Source organism: Phyllobates terribilis, unplaced genomic scaffold (assembly GCF_046119375.1).
Source record: "Phyllobates terribilis strain yellow unplaced genomic scaffold, ASM4611937v1 Scaffold_3__8_contigs__length_932513732, whole genome shotgun sequence".
In the NCBI taxonomy this organism is placed as follows: domain Eukaryota; kingdom Metazoa; phylum Chordata; class Amphibia; order Anura; family Dendrobatidae; genus Phyllobates; species Phyllobates terribilis.
The window spans coordinates 322,223,699-322,248,839 of NW_027362763.1; the positions used below are offsets into that span (position 1 = coordinate 322,223,699).

At 44.3% G+C, this 25,141-nt stretch overlaps 1 protein-coding gene across 1 annotated transcript in view; it reads left to right on the forward strand.

Moving 5' to 3' along the window:
* Positions 1-25,141, forward strand: part of LOC141259320 (probable cation-transporting ATPase 13A4) — a 101,806-nt gene that overhangs the window by 45,013 nt on the left and 31,652 nt on the right. Inside the window, exons 13-17 of the mRNA XM_073675075.1 lie at positions 6,599-6,660; positions 7,544-7,694; positions 8,255-8,335; positions 11,092-11,248; positions 12,600-12,714. Of these exons, the coding sequence (XP_073531176.1) occupies positions 6,599-6,660; positions 7,544-7,694; positions 8,255-8,335; positions 11,092-11,248; positions 12,600-12,714 (566 nt within the window). The remainder of the gene's footprint in view (positions 1-6,598; positions 6,661-7,543; positions 7,695-8,254; positions 8,336-11,091; positions 11,249-12,599; positions 12,715-25,141) is intronic.

Below are 25,141 nucleotides of genomic sequence, written 5' to 3' on the forward strand. Positions count from 1 at the left end.
TCCAGCCTGTCATCTCGATGTAGCAGAGCTGAAGCTGTCATGGGAACCATGGAAAGGTAAGGATGATGTTGCTTTATTATTTTTCTTTTATTTCAGGAGATCGTTGGCTTCAGCTGGAATGGGCGTGATTGTAAGTATGGTTTAATTTAGAACAATAAAGAATTGTGTGTTTATTTCAATTAAAGGACTTTTTTCTGGGTGTTGTGTTTTTTTTAAATACTTTACTAGAAATTCATGGTGGTCATGTCTAATATTGGCGTGACCCCATGAATTTCGGGCTTAGGGCCAGCTGATAATGCCAAGCTGGCCCTAACCCCTTTATTACCCAGTGAGCCACCGCATCAGGGCCCTGGATGAGTTGGGTACAGCGCCAGAAGATGGCGCTTCTATGAACGCGCCATTTTCCGGGGTGGCTACGGACTGCAATTTGCAGCGGGGGTGGCCCAGAAAGCTTGGGCCTCCCTGCGCTGCGGATTCCAGCCCCCAGCTGCCTAGTTGTACCTGGCTGGACACAAAAACAGGGCGAAGCCCCACGTCAATTTTCTTTAAATTATTTCATGAAATAATTAAGAAAAAAAGGGCTTCCCTATATTGTTGTGTCCGGCCAGGTACAAATAGGCAGCTGGTGGATGGGGGCAGCCCGTTCCTGCCTGCTGCACCTGACTGGACACAAATATAGTGCGAAGCCCCACGTCAATTTTTTTTAAATTATTTCATGAATTTCCTGAAATAATTTAAAAAAATTGAAGTGGGGCTTCGCACTATATTTGTGTCCAGCCAGGTACAGCAGGCAGGAACGGGCTGCCCCCATCCACCAGCTGCCTATTTGTACCTGGCCGGACACAACAATATAGGGAAGCCCTTTTTTTCTTAATTATTTCATGAATTTCATGAAATAATTAAAAAAAATTGAAGTGGGGCTTCGCACTATATTTGTGTCCAGCCAGGTACAGCAGGCAGGAACGGGCTGCCCCCAACCACCAGCTGCCTATTTGTACCTGGCCGGACACAACAATATAGGGAAGGCCTTTTTTTCTTAATTATTTCATGAATTTCATGAAATAATTAAAAAAAAAGTACGTGGGGCTTCGCCCTATTTTTGTGTCCAGCCAGGTACAACTAGGCAGCTGGGGGCTGGAATCTGCAGCGCAGGGAGGCCCAAGCTTTCTGGGCCCCCCCCGCTACAAATTGCAGTCCGCAGCCACCCCAGAAAATGGCGCGTTCATAGAAGCGCCATCTTCTGGCGCTGTACCCAACTCATCCAGGGCCCTGGTGCGGTGGCTCACTGGGTAATAAAGGGGTTAGGGCCAGCTTGGTATTATCAGCTGGCCCCAAGCCCAAAATTCATGGGGTCACGCCAGTATTAGACATGACCGCCATGAATTTCTAGTAAAGTATTTAAAAAAAACACAACACCCAGAATAAAGTCCTTTAATTGAAATAAAGACACAATTCTTTATTGTTCTAAATTAAACCATACTTACCATCACACCCATTCCAGCTGAAGCCAACGATCTCCTGCAATAAAAGAAAAATAATAAACCAACCTCATCCTTACCTTTCCATGGTTCCCACGACAGCTTCAGCTCTGCTACATCGAGATGACTGGCTGGACCGCAGCAGAACGCTGCCATCCAGTCTGTCATCCCGCAGACACTGAGAAGCGCAGGCATGCTTGCGCTCCTCACTGTCTCGCTGTGACGGCATCCAGATGAGCCGAGGTCATGTCCAATGAACTCGGCTCACCTCATGCACGTCACTGACAGCGTGGGAAAATTCTCACGCTGAAGTGCTGAGTGCAGGAGAATTCTCCCACGCTGTCAGTGATGTGCATGAGGTGAGCTCATGTCCAATGAACTCAGCTCACCTCCTGCACGTCACTGACAGCGTGGGAAAATTCTCCTGCAATCAGCGCTTCAGCGTGAGAATTTTCCCACGCTGTCAGTGACGTGCATGAGGTGAGCCGAGTTCATTGGACATGAACTCGGCTCATCTGGATGTCGTCACAGAGAGACGCTGAGCAGCGCAAGCAAGCCTGCGCTTCTCAGTGTCTGCGGGATGACAGGCTGGATGGCAGCGTTCTGCTGCGGTCCAGCCTGTCATCTCGATGTAGCAGAGCTGAAGCTGTCGTGGGAACCATGGAAAGGTAAGGATGATGTTGCTTTATTATTTTTCTTTTATTGCAGGAGATCGTTGGCTTCAGCTGGAATGGGCGTGATGGTAAGTATGGTTTAATTTAGAACAATAAAGGATTGTGTCTTTATTTCAATTAAAGGACTTTATTCTGGGTGTTTGTGTTTTTTTTAACTTTGACTATGGGGTTAGTAATGGGGGTGTCTTATAGACGCCTCTCCATTACTAACCTGGGCTTGATGTCAGCTGGCATTATAAGCTGACATCAACCCCAACCCTATTACCCCCTGCCACCGCACCAGGGCAGCGTGGAAGAGCGAGGCTAAGTGCCAGAATTGGCGCATCCTATGAATGCGCCATTTCTGGGGCGGCTGACGGCTGGTGTTTCTAGCCTGGGAGGGGGCCAATATTCATGGCTCCCTTCCTGGGCTATTAATATCAGCCCCCAGCTGTCTGCCTAGCCTTTGCTAGCTATTAAATTAGGGGGGACCCCACGTCATTTTTTTTGGGGGGTCCCCCATTTTAATAGCTAGTAAAGGCTATGTATTCAGCTGGGGGCTGATATTAGTAGTCTGGGAAGCTCCGTGGGTATTACCCCCTTCCCAAGCTTCAAACATCTGCCCCAGCTGTCTGCTTAACCTCCGCTAGAGCCTAAAATTAAGGGGAACCCCACGCCAATTTTTTTAATAATAAATCCTTTATTTTAATACTAAATGACAAGTACAGTAACCAACACTATCACTGTACTTCATATATATGTGACTGACATGTTTCTATCTATCTAATCTATGTGTGATGCTCTATCTTTCTGTTCTAAATTGTCGGGTACCGCTGCTGAATTGCCGGCCGGCTTTTTTAAAGAGACAGTGCATGAAAACACTATTATATTTTTAAATAAATCCTTTACACTAAATGACAAGTATAGTAAGCAACACTATCACTGTACTTATTATATATGTGACTGACATGTTTCTATCTATCTAATCTATGTGTGAAGCTCTATTCTTTCTGTTCTAAATTGTCGGGTACAGATGCTGAATTGCCGGCCGGCTTTTTTAAAGAGACGGTGCATGAAAACACTAATATTTTTTTTAATAAATCCTTTACACTAAATGACAAGTGCAGTAACCAACACTGTCACTGTGCTTCTTATATGTGTGACTGACATGTTTCTATCTATCTAATCTATGTGTGATGCTCTATTCCTTCTTGTCTAAATTGTCGGGTACCGGTGTATGCCGCTGCTGAATTTGACGGCCGGCTTTTTTAAAGAGAGTGTCTTCTGAGCAGTTTGTCAGCTTTTGGACACCTTTCCAGGTGTTTTCTATGTGTTTCTATGTGTTTTTGTTTGCCTGCCATTGGTTTTAACGGTGTTCGACGGTGTTCTAAGGTGTTCGACGAACAGTTCGACGAACAGTTCCTCGAACATCCCGGTGTTCGACGAACCGAACCGAACCCGAACACTACGGGGGTGGCTCAACACTATTAATGACACACTAAAGGAAATTTTTAATGGAGGCCAGAAATGGCAGTATTTTCTGACAATGTATATGTGATCCGTGTGATGGAGAAAACACAGTTTTAAGTAGCTGTATTTCTAGCGCTCCAATATGAAAAGGACCTGGCTGTATTCTGCAGTGCCAACAAGCAAATGGCGCAGAAAAAATGGTGTTCTCTGGATTGCTTTTTAAGCAAATAATGAGGATTAAGATCCAAAGAAAAGTTTTCCTGGCCCCTGAGACCTGGGCCTTTGTATAGAAATATCTAACAGCAGCAGAAGGCAGAATTGTAATGGAGCCTATTGTGCTATTTGCACTTCAGTCTGCTATATACACCGCCTGCCTATACAACCTGCCTGCCTGATATCTCTGCAGATGGATTAGTCCTCAGAAGGACTGTTTGTTAAGATGGATATGTGTAATGTACGTTTTTTCTCCCTACACTACCTAATACATGATCAAATCTCTCCCTGACACAGCAGCAGCTCTCCCTACACTGTCTGATCCGGAGTGACTGTGACGAGCATGGCGGCGCCAGGTCTGATATAGACCTGATGACGCTGTGCGGTCAGCCAATCACTGTAATGCCGACAACCAACATGGCTACGGCATTACAGTGCATGGCAGGCAATCCCTGCATGTTCATTGGCTCTCTAAATAGCGCCAAACATGCAGGGAGGGGACCCGAGTTCCCACCCAAGCAACCCGGAAATACTCGGCGAGCGCCGAGCATCTCGAGCAGTGAGATGCTAGGGCGAGCACCGAGCAGTAGAAAGCATGCTCGCTCATCACTACTATTCACCATCCTAAAGTCAGTGTTTTGTAAAGTCTCCTTTTGTGGCAATTACAGCTGCAAGTTGCTTGGAATAAGTCTCTGAGCTTTCCACATCTTGCCACTGGGAATTATGCCCATTCCTCAAAACTGTTCCAGCTCCTTCAAGTTAGATGGTTTCCTCTGGTGAACAGCAATTTTAAAGTCTGACCACAGATTCTCAATTTAATTAAGTTCTGGGCTTTGACTAGGCCACTCTAAAACATTTACAAGTTTCCCCTTAAACAACTTGAGTGTTGCTTTAGCAGTATGCTTTGGGTCATTGTTTTGATGGAAGGTGAACCTCTGTCCCAGTCTCAAATCAGTGACAGACTAAAACAGGTTTTTCTCAAGAATATCCCTGTATTTTGCATGATCCATCCATTTTCCCCTCGACTTGGACCATTACCCCGGTCACTGTTGCCGTAAAACATCCCCACAGCATGATGCTGCAACCACCATGTTTCACTGTGGGGATGGAGTTCTTGTAGTGATGAGCTGTGTTGGTTTGGAGCCAGACATAGTGTTTACTTTGGTGGCCAAATAGCTCAATTTTGGTCTTTTCTGACCACAGCACCTTCCTCTATACATTTGTGGAGTCTCCCTGAACTCTTTTAGCAAACTCATAAACGAGCCTTACAATTTTTGTGTTTAAGTAAAGGCTTTTTTTTGCCCATTCTTCCATAAAGACCACCTCCATGGAGTGTACGGCTTATTGTGGTCGCATGGACACATACTCTAGTCTCTGCTTAGGAACTCTGCAGCTCCTCCAGGGTTACATTTGGTCTCTGTGCTGCCTCTCTGATCAATGCCCTTTTTGCCTGGGCTGAGAATTTTGGTGGATGGCCCTCTCTTGGCAGGATTGTTGTGGTACCATGTTCTTTCCTTTTGATGATAATGGATTTGATAGTGCTCCAGGTGATCATCAGCGATTGGGATAATTTTTTTATAACCCAACCCTGACTTGTACTTCTCAACAACTTTGTCCCTGACTTGTTTGAAGATCTCCTTGGCCTTCGTCAAGTTGTTTGGTTAGTGGTGCCCCTTTCTTAATTGTGTTGCAGCCTGTGTGGCCTTTCACTTAGACACTTAGATTGCACACAGGTGGAATTCCTTTCACTAAGTATGTGACTTATGAAGGCAATTGTTTGAACCACCAACAGACAATAACATACAGTACTGTCCCAGCAAGTACATAAGATGGTGCATATAACAGAGTTTCACCCTTCCGCTGGCTAGCCAGGAACTCAAACATCTACATCTTTGCGGCTTCCAGGGCCAACTACCCCAACCAGTAGCAGAGAGGAGGTAGTGACAAACTTAGAATGCTTGAGATATGTGGCCAGGTGACCTGATTGTCCTAACCTTGGTCCTCCAAACAGCTCCCTGGATTCACTGATGGGCAGTAGATCAAATCTGTGTTCCTCCAGTTGGAGCCATGGTGCCTGTCTCACAGCTGTCCTTAAGGGCAATCTCCACAGGTATGGGGTGAAGTGGGAGGAGGTAATCTCTCATTATTTGAGTGTTCAATTAACCTGCATATTTTGTCCTTCAATATTTTCAGAACAACAAAATGCAAGGACTGATACAATAAGTAGTCATCAGGCATTCACCAAATTAACAAATATTTATTCTTCAATTAATCTGCACCTCTGTCCCTCAAGGATAGCAGAACAATAAGCTGCCAGGACTGATACAATATGTGATCAGCAAGCATTCAACAAATTAACAAACATCAGTTCAACCTACAAGAGTCATCATTCAGGCTCATATGAACAATAGTTCATGTCCCTGGGCCTCCTGAATAATATGCCTGGCATAGTTAAGAATAAACATGGTGTCATCACAATGGTGAATACATACAATATGCACATGCCAATTTTTAGTTATTTGATCCCATAAATTGAATTTATGCCTATATTTTTCTCACTTCACCATTTCAGACTATTTAGTGCTGATGCATCGCACACAAATTGGATTACAAAAATATTTAAACACAGGTTGTAATATAACAAAATAAGTAAAAAGTCAAGTGGAGAATACTTTCTCAAGCCATTGTATTCACATAAACATCTGTTCTTCTACAAAATAAACATTAAGTGATTGTAAAATGTACAAGATTTCAAGTAAGATTTTGTATTTTTTTATATTATAGACTGGAACTTTGACTGAAGATGGTTTAGATTTATGGGGTGTTCTACCTTCCCATGGAAACTGGTATGCTTCATCACCAGAATATAATTTTCATATTTCTTTCACCATGTTTAGTTCTATATAATTGTAAGCCTGGGATAAAGTGACTTTCTGTGTCATATAGGATGCAGCACACAATGTCACGTAGTCATTGGAGACAAGAAGTGTGATGGCCCAAAAAGTTTTTTTGGTGCAACATCTGACTATTTAGTTGCAGATTTCAGCTACTAACAGATCATTAACACTCAGAAATTTTACTTGTGACATAGAGCAACATTTATCTTTATCACAACAACATACAGGATCACAGGAGAGAACTGACACAAACAGATCAAAAAGATTTTATAGTGCAGTATTAAGAAATCCTAACAATTAACATATTGCCATCTGTTGTGTATTCAATACAAACCCTTCTCAGCCTAAGCCTGCAGCTGTTGTATACCCTAACATATTTACCTATGGTTTATTTCAACATGGAAAAAAATAAAGTCTCCACGCTCAAAATTGCATATTTTAAAACTGTTTTATAATTTAGTGTATGATTTTCATAATAGAAATATTGTAACATTTTTCTAAAAGTATCTTTAAGTGTAATATTTGATTCAAGCTAGTTAAAACAATAATTCAATTTTAATAATACTACATTCATAGTACGTACTTGGAAATGCTCTGGCTGCATACACTGAATGAGTCCATTCACCGTTACAAACCCAATGGGTACAAAAAATAGCAAACAGATATGTATGGGTAAACTTTTTTTTTAAAACCATATAAAACCTACACCCCATGGGATACAATTTGTAAATGTGCGTCACACAGTTGCATACTTTGGTGGTTTATGTTAAACTCATGCTTTACATACATCAATTATAGACATTTCATAAGACAAATAACACATCTTCTTCAGTTTCCAGCAGGTGCACAGTTTCGTGTCTGATAACACTTTGCCCTGGGGACCATTACTTGCAGCTTTGACAAGTTGCCACTCATTAGTTGCTATTGATGGAACAATCCAAGGTGATCCGCTGGATTTGAAGATGTTTGAAGCTACACACTGGGTAAGATGAAGAATAATATTCTGTTGACTGTCAATAGCAACTAAAATAAGCCAAATAGTCATAAGAATGACCAACACATATTTTGGTGCCTCAAATTAGACCTGTTTCTCGGTATATTTGACCTGCTGATTCCAAAATGCACCTGTTTTCCCCTATCAGCTGTAGTTTTTCAGATAAAGAACATATACCACTCTGCACGGCCATAAAAAATCAGGATATTTTAATGTAGTGTTTAAATTAATATATTTTAAAGCACCACTTTAGTTTTATTTTTTTATTTCACCACTGGAGTGGTGCTACTAATCTAAGTTCCCTGATGCCAGTAATGTAATTACCCACTACTGTCTTCAGCTGTTGGTGCCGCTACTCCAGTCATCCACCATTGTGTGACTGAAACATCTGACTGATCGGAAGTCAGGTAACGGTCAGAAGCTCTCAATGCAAGTCTATGAGAGCCAGAGCCTGGCTCTAAACTTTTCTTCCAGTAAACTGTCATATGTTGATCTGTTTTTCTTAATTTATATAGCATGCTCTGCCTTATACAGTTGATCCCTTTTTAGGAAGTGACCCAATCTGATACAGAGAATAATGAAATATCATCATCCAGCCTCATCGTTAAGCCAGGAAAAGAAGGATGTATGGTGAGACTCAATTCTTAATCTTTTCAAACATGTAACATTTATTGATATTTCAATTGACAATACAACTGAGATACAAAGCAGAAATTTAGCACTATCCAAAACCTAGTCATCGTAGTTATTTTGCCATTTGTAGTAAATGCCATATACATGAACAACTTGTGAGTGATTGACCCCTTTCAATGTTTTTGCTATGTGAGACTGACCTTTGTTAGCCTTGAATTCAACAAATGGGGTATCACTAAAAGGAGCTGTGTAGTAAAGACTCCCTTTATTTTTTTTATAGCTGACATGGTGACCAGCTAATTATTACTGGTCTAGTATCTATAACCTCCAGCAATCTAGTGCAGCACAGTGGCTCAGTGGTTAGCACTGTTGTTTTGCAGCACTGAGATCCAAGGTTCGAAAGCCACCAAGGAAAACATCTTGAAGGAGTTTGTATGTTCTCCATGTGTTTTCCTGAGTTTCCTTTAGGTGCTCTGGTTTCTTCCAAAGTAGTTTAGATTGTGAGCTCCAATAGGTATAATGATGATAATTTCTGTAAATTAATGGGGCTATAACAGTAAGCATCATAAATAATTATGGCCAGTAGAGGATGTATCTGGCCAGACATCTCTAACAGATCTTCTTTCTATATTCTCTCATAGAGAGGGAACCAGAACAGGGAGCTACAGTTCATTCTGAACCCTAATAAGGCATAACCACATTCTTAAAAAATGTAATTTTTAAGGTTTTATATAACTTAAAAGTTTCCCTTTAACATGAGTAGTGATGAGCGAGCACTAAAATGCTCGGGTGCTCGAAGCTCGGGTTGAGCACATTGGAATACTCGGGTGCTCGACCCGAGCAACAAGCCCAATGTAAGTCTATGGGAAACTCGAGCATTTTTCTGGCGGTCCCCCACCGGCGGTCTGCAGAAGGTCAAAAATTGCCCAAATTGATGGGAACAGTGCTCAATTAAACGTCAGGCAGGCAGAATATATAGGCAGACAGGCAGGCAGGGTATATAGGAGGGTGCATGTAAAACATAGCAGGGCACTTGGAACACACTAGTGCCCTCGAATTTTCATTCACCCGTCTCTTTAAAAAAGCCGGCAATTCATCAGCGGCATACATTGGTACCCGACAATTTAGAACAGAAAGAATAGAGCATCACACATAGATTAGATAGATAGAAAAATGTCAGTCACCCCAAGCTACTAATATCAGCCCCCAGCTGAATACCTAGCCTTTACTAGCTATTAAAATGGCAGAGTTCTGCTACCATCCAGCCTGCCATCTCAATGCCTTCCCAGCGTGGGAGAATTCTCCTGCTCAAGCGGTGACATAATTTGCTGGCACCGCATGCGCAGGAGAATTCTCCCACGCTGTCAGTGACGTGCATGAGGTGAGCTGAGTTCATTGGACATGAACTCGGCTCATCTGGATGCCGTCACAGCCAGACACTGAGGAGCTTCACTGAGGAGCTTCTCAGTGTCTGAGGCATGGCAAGCTGGATGTCAGCATTCTGCTGCGATCCAGCCTGTCATGTCAATGTAGCAGCGCTGGAGCCGTCGTGGGAACCATGGAAAGGTAAGGATGAGGTTGGTTTATTATTTTACTTTTATTGTAGGAGATCGTTGGCTTCAGCTGGAATCGGCGTGACAGTAAGTAGAGTTTAATTTAGAACATTAAAGAATTGTGTCTTTATTTCAATGAAACGACTTTATTCGGGGTGTTTGTGTATTTTTTTTTACTTTCACTATGAGGTTAGTAATGGGGGTGTCTTATAGACGCCTCTCCATTACTAACCTGGGCTTGATGTCAGCTGGCATTATAAGCTGACATCAACCCCAACCCTATTACCCCACTGCCACCGCTATAGGGCAGTGGAAAGAGCGAGGCTAAGTGCCAGAATTGGATGCGCCATTTCTGGGTCGGCTGACGGCTGGTGTTTCTAGCCTGGGAGGGGGCCAATATTCATGGCACCCTTCCTGGGCTATTAATATCAGCCCCTAGCTGTCTGCTTAGCCTTTGCTAGCTATTAAAATAGGGGGGACCCCACGTCAATTTTTTGGTGGGGTCCCCAATTTTAATAGCTAGTAAAGGCTAGGTATTCAGCTGGTGTATGTTTGAAGTCTGGGAAGCTCCGTTGGTATTACCCCCTTCCCTGGCTTCAAACATCTTCCCCAGCCGTCTGCTTAACCTTCGCTAGAGACTACGCCAATTTATTTTTAATAAATCCTTTATTTTAACACTAAATGACAAGTACAGTAATCAACACTGTCACTGTACTTATTATATATGTGACTGACATGTTTCTATCTATCTAATCTATGTGTGATGCTCTATTCTTTCTGTTCTAAATTGTCGGGTACCAGTGTATGCCGCTGCTGAATTGCCGGCTTTTCATGTTTCACTGTGAGCACTGTTCCCATCGATTTGGGCAATCACTATAATGCCACAACCACCATGGCTGTGACATTACAGTGAGTGGCAGACAATCCCTGCATGATTGGTGCTCTAAATAGCGCCAAACATGCAGGACGGGGACCCGAACTCCCGCCCGAGCATCTTGAAAGTACTCGGCGAGCTCCGAGCATCTCGAGTACTGAGATGCTCGGGAGAGTACCGAGCAGTGGCGAGCATGCTCGCTCATCACTAAACATGAGTACATAATTCAAATATTGAGATTAAAAACAACTGAAGAAACATCATTTGAAAAACAGCTGAATAATACGTCACTGACGTCGGTTTTAATCTAACATTTATCACTCCAGGGACCAGCTGAAGGAATTGCCATCGTCCACCAGTTTCCATTTTCTTCTAGCCTGCAGAGAATGTCTGTAATCACTCAAGAAGTCGGTGAGGAAAAGCGGGTTGCGTTTATGAAAGGAGCTCCCGAGATGGTGATAAAGTTTTGCAAAGAGGAAAGCGGTAATGTAGTTCATTTTTTCTCTGTCTATGAGCAGAGCAAGATGTACAGAAACTCTAACACGGTGGCACACTTACCATACTATGGAGCCATAGGTATTCAATGTGCTGTCATCTACTGTCTCTTCAACAGAGCATACAAAACAGGATTTTTTACTTAAAAGTAATGGTCATTTTATTTTTACACATAAAAATAAAAAAAATATATATATATCTTAAGGCTATGTGCCCACGTTGCATTTATGAAGCAGAAAATTTCTGCTGCATAAATGCAAGTCCTCTCCCGGAAAAACGCATGCGGAATTCCGCACGCGTTTATCGCGCATTTTTCGCACGTTTATCACGCGTTTTCCACATGCGGAATTGCCTTGCGTTTTTTATGCATTGGACAAAGGCAATTCCGCTTGCGGAAACGCAAAATTAAATGACATGCTGCGGATTTTTGAACGCGGCATAAACGCTGCGGAAAAATCCGCAGCATGTGCATAGAACTTGCGGAATCCCATTGGGGAACATGGGGTGCGGATATACATGCGTTTTTCAAGCGTTTACGCTGCGGAAATTCTGCAGCATGTACGCTTGAAAAATGCTACGTGGGCACACAGCCTAACAGAGAAATCTGCTTCTTTCTCCTCCTGGACTGATCATTCATTCACAAAATTCTGTGAATTGGTAAAATCTGTCTTTGGTGAATACAGAATTTCCTATAACATATAAAGGAGATGACAATTTGTGCTCATAAAGTTGTATGGGGCACTGTAACTTTTATTACAGGTGAACTTGAGGCAGAATGTCTGTTTCTGCCTCTATCTCTTTCCCCTCCAATAGAATTTTTAATGCACCATCATTTCCTATCTCAGAACTGGGAATATCTGTCTTCAATGAATACAGATTTTACAGATTATCCCCATGATTTGAGTGAGAAAGATCAATTCTGGAGGTGAAAGAAGCAAATTTCTCTGATGTTCTATACTAAAAAAGTTTTTTATGTGAAAACTATTCATACTATTGATTTATGAAATAAAAATGAAAATGATGGTTACTTTTTAAAACACCATCAGATAGAGCAGAAATTGCTGATATAGGAGATGATTACAATGTAGTGCTGGACATATGTGCAGGGTTCCTATAACAGAAGAAAACAGTCTTATTGATATTTCTGTATGAACTAGAAGGTCTACAGTATATGGTAAGTGCTGTATTACAGCTCAATGCTACTCAGAGCTAATAATACAGCTATATGCACCTTCTGTGAACAAGAATTTTAAGCACAAAAAGACAAATTCTAAAATATTGAACATTTTGAACATTTAGTCTTTAAAACTAAAATCTAAATTTCTTCTTTTTAATTTAGTTCCAAAAGGCTTTGCGCAAGAACTTCAGTTTTACACAATGAAAGGCTTTCGTGTTATTGGCTTTGCCTACAAAACTTTAGATAAGAAGATTGGAGAAGATGGCAACTTTGTTAGGTATGGTATAAAAATTTGTCAGGGAGGGGGACTTTGTCTCCCCCCAAAACTGTAAACTAAACTATTTAGACATTCACATTGGGATTTAGTCCTTTCATAAAATGACAGTGTGTGCACGCGGTCAGCCTCTGCAGTAGCAGTATTTTCAAGACTGGAGATTTGGATAAGACTGTGCTCCAAAGCAGGTGCTGTCAAGCACCATAAGGGGCAAGTGGAGGTTGGTAATTGAAGAGGAGAAATGGTGCACCAAGCACTTGGCCACGTCATGGATGTACTAAAGCTCCTCATTTACATATTATTATTATTTATTTATACAGCGCCATTGATTCCATGGTGCTGTACATAAGAAGGGGTTACATACACAATACAGATATCACTTTCAGTAAATGAACTAACGATGATAGACTGGTACAGAGGGAAGAGGGCCCTGCCCTTGTGGGCTTACATTCTACTGGATAATGGGAAAAGAGACAGTAGGTGGGGGGTTGCAGCAGCTTTGGTGGTGGTGAGGCGCAGGTCTGGTGTTTTTAAAACAGCAGCTCTGGTGGTGTTGAGGCGGCAGCGTGTTCATTGCAGGTTGTAAGCTTTCTTGAAGAGATGGGTTTTCAGGTTCCGTCTGAAGGATCCAGATGTGGCAGATAATCGGTTGTGTTGAGGCACAGAATTCCAGAGGATGGGGATATTCTTGGAGGCGATTGAGTGAGGAACGAAAAATTGTGGAGGAGAGGAGGTGGTCTTGAGTGGACCGGAGATTATGTGAGGGAATATATCGGGAGATTAGTTCAGAGATGTACGGAGGAGAAAGGTTATGGATGGCTTTGTAGGTCAGTGTTAGTAGTTTGAGCTGGATATGTTGGGCAATTGGGAGCCAGTGAAGAGATTTGCAAAGGGGGTTGCAGAGGCGTAGCGAGGCGAGAGATGGACTAGTCGAGCAGCAGAGTTAAGGACAGACTGGAAAGATGCGAGACTGTTAGCAGGTATTATTAGCATTATTATTATTTAATATAGCGCCATTTATTCCATGGCGCTTTACATGTGAAAAAGGGGATATATATATATATATATATATATATATATATAGACATATATATATATATATATATATATAGATATATATATAGATATATATATATATCTATAGATATACCAAAAACAAATGCAATAGTGTTGAACAAAACGAGTAACTGACTGGTACAGGAGGAGAGAGGACCCGGCCCTCTAGGACTCACAATCTTCAAATCTCATAAAACTGTTTTTTCTATGCAACAAATTACAGTAACAGTGTGATTTTATAGGGTTTCAGTCTCCGATGTGGATGTCTGAAGAGTTAAATTTGAGTTTTGGGGGTGACAGAATCCCAATAATACAAAAAGTATGCATGTAATTTTGTACCAAACAAATCAATAAATGCTTGTGATACAGTATATAGTTATAAGTGGCATTAAATTAGCAATGGGACAGTTTGAAATTGGATAATGCAGTAGAATGGGGCTACACAGCATTTATGGGCAGATGCTGTCATCTAGTGGACATAAACAGCCAGTGTAGTCACTTGAGAAGTGCCTGAACAGAAAGACAAGGGATTTGTTGCTAGAGGGACAACAAAAGCCCGAACACACTGGAGACACATGACCTGGCTGTCCAAAAAAAGAAATATAACCAGCAGCACTCACAATTGGGATGCACGTCCAATTACCAAGGAACCCACTTGGAAATTTCAGGCAAAGGAGAAGAAAGACAGCGTCCACTTCCAGGGTGATAGTTAAATCAAGTAATCCTTGTATTCAGCCATGTATAGTATTACGACGTTTCGACTCCAGAGAGTCTTTATCAAGTATACATACCTACAAACATGGTGGCCTTATATAGTGTGGTTTACAAAAAAGAACCAATCACCATTCAAGGTCCAATACTCATCAATTAACATATACATGTAGAATATTAAACATCAAAGTATTGCATATTACAAGGGTTTATAAATAATCATACCAATATGTATTAGGAATAAAAAACGATGTAAGAAACATCAGTTTATAAACCCATAACAATGCAAATCACCAATCCTTAAAGTGCATCATAACTAGAGATGAGCGTTGTTCTACTCGAACTGTTCGCCAATCTCAAATTCGAGCTGTTTTGGGCGGTGTTCGAGCCGTTCGGCGAACACGAACAATTTGAGAAAAATTCGGCTGTTCGAGGTTATGTTCGATAACTGTTCGTGCACCAAAATCATAACTGGATTTTTTCTCAGTAATGATGAAAATTAATGTTAATACGCAGTTTGAGTGTACAGCGGGGTGGGGGGAGGGGCAGGGGATGTATCTCTGCAGTACAATGAAGATCTCCATTTTTTTTTTCTCTTTCCCGCATTTACAGTGGGGAGGTGCAATCTGTCAGCCTATCAGCAGCGCACACACGGAGCGAAGTGCTTTTTTTCACACAAGCAAGGGCATGTGTCATTGGCAGTGTATGTCACATGTCCTTGCCCTATAAGACCAAGCCATTTTCCCCGTCGCCACCATTTTCTCACTGCTGCAGCTGCGTGTTAGACGGCACCGCTGTTGCTGTGTGCGCTATACCTTGTTAATTTCAAGCCAATTTTCGCACAAATCTACAGATAGCTTGGGAGTAGGGAATAGTTGTGATTGCAGTCCTTTTAAGGACTAGGTTACAGCATTTCCTACGACTTTTATCAGGCAGGTCTGTGCTCTTAAATAGATAGATTGTGGGAGTAAAGACTAATTGTAATTGGAGTCCTTTTCAGGACTAGGTTACATCAGTTCCTATCAGTTTTTGCCAGGCAGGTCTGTGCCAGTGCTGTGCAAGTTTTTTTCACAGCATTTGGCTGAATCTAGCAAAGCTAATCCTTTTTGGCCTATTGCAGAGTGTGTTAGTCAGTGGAGTAGCCTATCTGTGTTGCAAGATATACCACCTGTGTATAGAATACCAATTTTTTTACTGCACCTAGTGAAGTAAAATCTTTTGGGCATAGCATCATTCTATTAGTCCATCTATACTGACCTCCATCAGGTTGCAAATTGAATATAATTTTTTTCTGCATCTAGCTCTGAAAAAATATTGGGCTTCTAGCTGTGTGTGGGACTTGTTGTATTAGTCCATCTATACTGACCTCCATCAGGTTGCAAACTGCATATATTTTTTTCTTCATCTACCTCTGAAAAAATATTGGGCTTCTAGCTGTGTGTGGGATTTGTTCTATTAATCCATCTATACAGACCTCCATCAGGTTGCAAACTGAATATATTTTTTTCTGCATCTACCTCTGAAAAAATATTGGGCTTCTAGCTGTGTGTGGGACTTGTTGTATTAGTCCATCTATACTGACCTCCATCAGGTTGCAAACTGAATATATTTTTTTCTGCATCTACCTCTGAAAAAATATTGGGCTTCTAGCTGTGTGTGGGACTTGTTGTATTAGTCCATCTATACAGACCTATATCAGGTTGCAAACTGAATATATTTTTTTCTGCATCTACCTCTGAAAAAATATTGGGCTTCTAGCTGTGTGTGGGACTTGTTGTATTAGTCCATCTATACTGACCTCCATCAGGTTGCAAACTGAATATATTTTTTTCTGCATCTACCTCTGAAAAAATATTGGGCTTCTAGCTGTGTGTGGGATTTGTTCTATTAATCCATCTATACAGACCTCCATCAGGTTGCAAACTGAATATATTTTTTTCTGCATCTACCTCTGAAAAAATATTGGGCTTCTAGCTGTGTGTGGGACTTGTTGTATTAGTCCATCTATACTGACCTCCATCAGGTTGCAAACTGAATATATTTTTTTCTGCATCTACCTCTGAAAAAATATTGGGCTTCTAGCTGTGTGTGGGACTTGTTCTATTAATCCATCTATACAGACCTCCATCAGGTTGCAAACTGAATATATTTTTTTCTGCATCTAGCTCTGAAAAAATATTTGGCCTTCTAGCAGTGTGTGGGACTTTCTCTATTAGTCCATCTATACTGACCTCCATCAGGTTGCAAATTGAATATAATTTTTTTCTGCATCTAACCCAGCCAATAGTTTTGGCCTAATACCACAGTTTGGCCACTCAGCTCTGCTCGGTTCCCATCCATTGTTTTTTTGTGCAAACAACTCCAGAGTTGTTAATTAGTTAACCACCAAAATGAGTGGAAAAAGGCCTGCTGCTGGTGGAAAGGGGAATAGGCGTGTTGGGAAGGGGAAAAAAGGTTGTGTCCGTGGGGTACGTGTTAAAGCAACAGTAACATCTGCAGAAGAAAGACCATCTTCCAGCCAAACTAAAATGTCTACTTCTTTTAGCGGACAATGTGATAAGATCCCTTTCTTACGGCCACGCCAATCGCTACAAATTCCAGATGAGGCACAAAAACAGCAGGTGCTTCAACGGATATCAAGTGCTCCTTTAAGTGGGCTCTCCTCCACATCAACTTCAACATCACAAATACTCCAGTCCTCAAAGGTGTCACCCCAATCGCACTTGCTTCCTCACAGCTCCCAAATCTCCAGCTGCCCGTCTGAGTATGAGGTAGAACAGATGGTTGAGTCTGCAGAGCTGTTTACTCATACTATAGCCTGGGAATCAGAGGTCGACTCCAGCGCTTCTGTGAATCCAGACGAGGAAATGATCTGCACTGATGCCCAGAATCTTTATGAGTCGGATCCAGGACCAGACGCAGAAGGTTCTGACCATAGTGTAGACCCTCATTCCCAAACTGTAACTCCTGTTGGTGGAGACAATGAGGAAGACGATGATAAGACTCAAATACCTGATTGGAGCGACAACTTTAGTTTTTTGTCAGGGCAGGAACAGGTTGGCTCTGAGGACGACGGGTGTGATAACGCACAGGGTGATGATGATGAGGTTGGAGATCCCACTTACTGTCAACCCACAGTCAGCCAAGAGATGAGGTCAGCAGAGGAGGTGGAGGAAGATGCTAGTGACGACGAGGTCAGGTTGCGCCTTCCTGGACAGAGACGTAGTACTGGAAGCACGTCAACAACTGCATCCTCAAACACAACTCTGCCTCTCACCACAAGTCGTGGTGGCTCTTCAGGTCGCATGGGTGCTAAGCCTTGCATAGCCTGGGCATTTTTTCAGATCGATAAAGATGACCCAACTCATGTTATCTGTAACATTTGTCAGCAAAAGCTAAGTAGAGGCCAAAAAATTCATAGTTTGAGTACTTCATGCATGAACCGGCACATGGACATGAAGCATAAGTTGCAGTGGGAAGCTCAGTGTGCTACAATGCAGCCTAGCCGGCCGGGCCAACCACCGTCTGCCATATCTTGTGCATCCGCGGCCTCTTCATCCTCTGTGACTGGGGGGACAGCAGTCACACCTGTTTTGGGGCGCAGACCTGCCACCTCTTTACCCGCAACAGCCAGCGTGATTGGCAGGTCATCATTTTCTTTGGAGGTGGTAAAACCAGCTGGTGTTGAGCGCTGTCCGACATCGATAGCACCACCTTTGGATCAAGGCAACCTAACATGTCCGCCTGCATCTTCCTCACAGACCGGCAGTTTGCCGGGGACACCCTTATCAACCCCGTCTAAGCACAATAGCCAGCCCTCGGTCCCTCAGATGTGGAGAAGTAAAAGACCATTTCCTCCTTGCCATGAGAAAGCTAAGAGGTTGAATTTCACCATCTGCAAGTTCTTGGCTACAGAAATGCTGCCTTTCCGCCTGGTGGACACAGAGGATTTTCGAGACCTTATGTCCGTCGCAGTGCCCCAGTACCAGATGCCCAGTCGGCACTACTTCTCAAAGAAAGGTGTGCCTGCGCTCCACCAGCATGTCGCACACAACATCACCGCTTCTTTGAGAAACTCTGTGTGTGACAGGGTGCATTTCACCACAGACACTTGGACGAGTAGGCATGGACAGGGGCGTTACATGTCGCTGACTGGGCACTGGGTAACTATGGTGACAGCAGGACAAGGGGCTGCTGTCCAAGTCTTGCCGTCCCCACGAGTTGTGCGTCAATCCTCTTTATGTCAAAGTTCCTCCACTGCTTCTGCCTCCTCAACCTCCTCTCTGTCTTCCACCTGCACCCAAAGCCTGTCTGGTCATGCCACAAGCTTTCTAACTGCGCAGAAGGGATCCTGCACACCTCCTTACTATGCTGGCAGTAGGGCTCAACGTCATCAGGCGGTTTTTACATTGAAATGTCTGGGAAATGTGAGTCACACAGCTGAGGAGTTGTTGTCAGCTCTGGAGAACCAATTTCATGAATGCTTGTCTCCACTGGACCTGAAACCAGGGAAGGCCGTGTGCGACAATGCTGCAAACCTGGGTGCGGCCCTTCGCCGGGGCAATGTCACACACGTGCCTTGTATGGCTCACGTGTTGAACCTGGTTGTCCAGCAATTTTTAGCCCACTATCCCAGACTAGATGGCCTTCTGCAGAGGGCACGGTCGCTGTGTGCTCACTTTTGCCGTTCGCATCCCGCAGCTCAGCGACTTACATCTCTACAGAAGTCGTTGGGCCTGCCACTTCACCGGCTAAAATGCGATGTGCCTACCCGGTGTAATTCAACACTGCACATGTTGCAGCGACTGTGGCAGCACCGACAAGCTCTGGTGCAATACATTCTGACGTATAGCCTGGGCCAACGAGATCCAGAGGTGGGGCAAATCACGCTGGAGGAGTGGTCTCAGATCAGGGACCTATGCACCCTTCTGCACAGTTTTGAAATGGCGACGAAGATGTTTAGGGCTGACGATGCCATTATCAGCATGACTATTCCGGTGATTTACATGCTGGAGCACATGTTAAACAGAATTCGGAGTCAGGTGGTGGCACAAGAGGAGGTGGAGGAAGTAGAGGAGGAGGAGTTGTATGCGGAAGGGCTAACATCTGCAAGGTCCAGACGGTCGGCAGCACCAAGGCGGCAGGCATGTGAGGGTGGGGGAGATGATTTTACCAGGGCGCATGGTAGCAGCCAAACTAGTGAGGAAGGTGCAGGAGCCCAGGAAGAAGTGGAGGACGAACTGATGGAAGACTCATCAGATGAGGGAGACCTTGATCACATTTCTGTTGTGCGAGGTTGGGGGGAGAGGACAGAGGAAGGAAGCATGATTGTTATAAGCATTAGCAGGTTGTTAGAAACTGAAATCAAACAGTTTTCAACTCAAAACTTTATTCTAGGTGATGTTACATTTTCACATAGGACCCCTTGTTCGAAAGGAGCTTCTGAACTCTCTCGTCCATTGAATTTGTCAGGTTTTGGATGGTTTCTGCTTCAATTGTTTTGCATGAGGACAGAATACCCTCCCAGAGCTGTTGCTTAGATGTGAACTGCCTCCCGCCATCATAGACACTCCTTTTAATGATGCTCCAAAGGTTCTGAATGGGGTAGAGGTCAGGGGAGCATGGGGGTCACACCATAAGTTTGTCCCCTTTTATGCCCATATCAGCCAGAGATGCAGATGTTTTATGTGCAGCATGAGATGGTGCATTATCATGCAGAAAAATGATCTTGCTGTGAAATACACAGTTCTTCTTCTTGAACCATGGCAGGAAGTGCTGTTTGAGAAAATCCACATACATTATGGAATTCATCTTTAGCGCCTTCAGGGATCCTAAAGGGGCCGACAATCTCTCTCCCCATGATTCCAGCCCAAACCATTACTCCACCTCCTCCTTGTTGGCGCTGTAGCCGTGTTTGCGTGGGGTGTCCATCAACCAGCCATCCTCCACTCCATCCATCTGGACCATCGAGCGCTGCACGGCACTCATCCGTGAACAAAACAGTTTTGAAATCAGTCTTCATGTAATGTTTGGCCCACTGGAGCCGTTTCTGCTTGTGTGAAGTGGATAGAGGAGGTCGACAGGATGGCGTATGCACAGCTGCAAACCTCTGAAGGACCCTGCATCTTGTTGTTCGGGGGACGTTGGAGGCACAAGCAGCTTCAAAAACTTGTCTGCTGCTATGACAAGGCTTTTTTGCCGCTGCTCTTTCAACCTGACGTAATTGCCTGTAGGAAAGAGTCCTCAATTTGCCCTTATCAGCACGCACACGTGTGTACTGTGAATCAGCTACATACTTCTTGATTGCCAAGACACTTCATCCTGATCATCGCACAATGTTGATTGTAGTCATGCCTTGACCTAAACACTCCACAATTTGTTGCTTCTCAGCAGCCGACACATCCTTTTTCTTTCCCATTTTGGCAGAAAATGTAGGCTGCTTAATAATGTGAGACAGCCTTCTTAAGTAGTCTTGCCTTTCATTGGACACACCTGCCAAACTAATTAGCACAGGTGTCTGCAATTGCTTACAGTGATATAAAGAGCCCTGACACACATCACCATCAATGAGTTTAACTGACAAACAAACAAATTCTTCCCTTATCACTCCTAAACACTTTTTGCATAATAATTTGGAACACAGTGTACATGTGCTTTTCCACAAAACACCAGTGGTTCACGTAGTGAATCTTACAGTTCTAACTTGCCAACCGTGGTCTGTATGTAGTAGTTCAATAAAGGGCCCAAAATTAAGATAACATAGATGGGAGAGGTCTCTATGAATAGGAATTCCTAAGTATTTGATACCCTGTGAGGGCCAGGCAAAGGGAAAGTTGGACTGGATGGAATCCTATATGGATTTGGGGAGGGAGACATCGAGGGCCTCAGACTTCGCTGCATTGATTTTAAAATTTGACCATGTAACAAAGTGATCTATTTCAGCCATAACAGCATGGATGGATATATGTGATTGAGTGATATATACTAGGACATCATCAGCAAATAGAGAGCACTTGTACTCGGTGCCTCCCACCTCAATCCACCTAATATTGGGGTTATGGCGAATTGATGAGAGCAGGTGCTCCGTCACTAGGATGTATAAGAGAGGGGACAGAGAACATCCCTGCCTTGTCCCATTGGTGATTGTGAAAGGTGATGAAAATGTTCTGACGCGCCCCCTGGGCCTTGGGACACCCGGAGCCGGACCCTTTTTGGTGGATGCTGGTGGTTGTAGTCTCCGTGGCGGCAACCCGGTTCCGTGGCTCAGGGCGGTCAAACCAGTGGCGGAACTATTTATGTGGTTTTGATGTTTAAATGTCCGACTACGCCACCCGTGAATTGCGGTCAGAGTGAACCGCCGCTCCAGGGCAGACCGCTGAGGCTGGTGTTGTGGGTGCAGCAGAGCGTAGCATAACTCCCCACGGGAGGAGTATAGCCTCAGGGCAGTGTATGCGGAGGATGGGGGTGATGGTGCAGGGCAGCAGCAGTAATGACACGGAGTCAGTGATGCAGTCCAGGGCCTTTACTCACAGTTCCTATTATCCAGACCACGTCTGCAGGTAACGGCTGCCCACGTCGTACTGTGCTCACCAGGTGAGGGGCTCAGAAAACTCCCAGATAACTTTGGAGTGCTTCACAGGACCCCCTTTGTGTGTCCTTTGTCTGGCCTTTCTTACCAACCCTGCTGTCCGGCTGCCTCGGGCCTCCTCTTGGTAAACTTGGCGCCAGTTTCCCTGACCCTATGTGGTGCCTTCCTAGCGGGTGTAGCGAGGGGCTGCACCACATAAAATGTCACAGCCTCCTGTTTCTAGCTGAGGGTCGTTTCCTGCCTCCACTAGTTTTGGGGACCGGTCTCCCCCTTTGGCCTGACCCCTCCACGCAGGTGGATTCGGGCGTGCGGTGGCAACTCGCCCATCCGCACCCCTGAGATCCCTTCGTTCCTCGTTCCTGGAGCCTTCTCCACTCCTCTTCCTTCCTTCTCCCTCTTCCAGGCCTGGGCCTCTGTTACTAGGCCCGCCTCCGGAGCAGAGCTCATGCAGAGCCCCTGCTCCCTGCCACTTCTGCTCAGACTTCTCTGCACTGAACTAAGATGGTGCCCACCTTTTATACTCCCTTCTCAATGCACCCAGGAACTGCTTCCTCCCTGCTCTTGCACTACAGGGTTCCCCTTCCTCAGTGTTCCCTCCCCCCACTCCAGCCAGGGACAGGGACTGTCGTGCCCATCTCAGGGGCATATTGGTCGCCCTGCCCCACGGCAATGTGGTGTAATGCATGCAGGTGTCGGGTCCTGATCCACACTACATCCTTACCTGAGAGTGAGATATCACACCTCTGGGTAAGGTGCAATACCTCTGTAGCAACCGAGCCCTCAGGGTGCTACAGTTCCATTTATCTTCAGCCTAGGTGATGTATTGCGATACAGGGCCGTGATTTTGGCTATAAAAGAGTCCCCTAGACCCCTACCCCAAGCTTTTTAAGAGAATCATATATGGCGTGCCAGGAGACTGTTATGTTCTGCTACCAGAGCTAAGGAAAGAGAGGAGATCTGTCCCTACGATAGAACTCAGCTTAATCCCTACGATGTAACAGGGGACCTGATCCTGCGATCAGACCTGCTAAAGTCCTAAGCTAGTCTGTACGGAGACCTATAGATGTGGGGAAGGAATCCCTACAAGTACTAAGGACTGGGAGGAATATGGGACACCTCCTAACAGAAATAGTAGCAGACAGACGAACAAACAAAATATATAGAACATAGAGGTCAGTAGACCAAGCAAACTAACAGAGCAAGACACAGAGCACAGGCTAGCTAGAAAGTAGATATACAATGAAGTCCAGCAAAGCCAGAAGGGCGGAGCAGGATTAAATAGGCCAACAAGGTCATGTGACCAGCAAAGGAAAAAAAACCTAAGAGCAAGGTTCTAACAGAGACTCTATGGAATGCTTTCTCAGCATCCAACGAGAGTATCTAATTACAAATTTTTAGCTGCATCTAGCCCATGAAATACTTTGTGCCTAGTAGCAGTGTCTGCTAGTCAGCGGATTATCCCGGCTGTTAAGCAAGCTACACCACCTGTAGTTTGGACACTTCATTTTTTCAAAGGAAATGCTTCGGGACCACGGGATACTCAGTGAATAGCATCAGGAGGCACCCCAAGGCATAGGGGCTCGGACTGGCAGTAGGATGCCTTGCGGTGGACAGCCGAGCTTGATCCTTATAAAAGCTTTTTAACTGCAGCAGCTTTAGTGGACGCTACTGGAGCTGGAATTACGCGGCTGCTGGCATGAGACTTGCCCTCCAATAGATCCTTGTAAATGGATTTAAAGTGTATTTATTCAAATTAGAGAGACAATTTAAATTAAAAAGCTTAGAGCTGCCTCCACCACAGGGGGGCTCGCTCGACCCACCAGCGGACAGGCACCAGTATTGGGAGAGGGGGGCTGGCCGTCAGGGTTCACCGCGGCTCTGGCACAAACCCGGCGACACGGAGGTGGCACGGGCAGGAGCGAACTGAACGTGTCGGCTTCTCACTTTTTGGATTTTAGAAGGGCATGACATGCCTATATCTGTGTCTCCCCCTCCTTTTACTCCTCCACCTCTTTTCTTTTCGCATGACTATATGTACTTGTCACTTTTCCATGTGTTAGTTGTGTCTTCTGAGCAGTTTGTCAGCTTTTGGACACCTTTGAAGGTGTTTTCTATGTGTTTCTATGTGTTTTTGTTTGCCTGCCATTGGTTTTAACGGTGTTCGACGAACAGTTCGACGAACAGTTCGACGAACAGTTCGGCGAACACACGGGTGTTCGACGAACCGAACCGAACTCGAACACTACGGGGGTGGCTCAACACTAATCATAACTATGGTTACCATCAACCAATCCCTCAAATCTTGGCTATAAATATTCAGATAAATATCAACCTCACCTGGTCAAATCAGATAAGGTTAACAAATCCAGACCTGGCATCGCATCACCTTGGTAACTGGCATCCTATAATAAATCCCTATCATGTCACATGGCTACCACATAGAGCCGGCCAATCACACCCCTTGAGACATACCACAACCCCAGCAGTCACATGATACCCTCCAGCCACCCACACCCTATCCTGGCTCACACACTCCAGAAGTCACAGAGACAGCAGTCACATGACCGTTGCATTAGTGATGTCTCAAACCGGAGGTGTGTCTCACCTCCGGTATCCTGTATAGGCATAACAGCTGTAGAAGCATCCACCCAGGAGTGTGTCCTACCCCCTGGTGTCCTACGTAAGTATGACAACAAAAGCATCAACACAGGGGCATGTTTAACCCCCGGTATCCTGCGTAGGCATGACAACCACCGACGCATCAGCTGGCAGATAGAAAGTACTCAGTGAGCAGAGCAATACCATAATCCTCAGGTACAGGTACATCATCTAATACTCTATATCATCATCATATTCATTGATGGAAAAAACATGTCTGGTAAAGCAGGATCAGCAAATCCTCCCCATGAACCTGCTTGCGATATGTTCACCAACCGAAAAGGAAAAAAAATCAGGAAAAGACGGGGAGCGGGGGAGAAATGAGGAGAGGGGAGGGAGGAAGAAGGGGGCAGGGGAAGGATGAACAAAAGTAAAAAGGAAGCGGGAGAAAAAGGGAGAGAGAGAGGATGAAAAGAA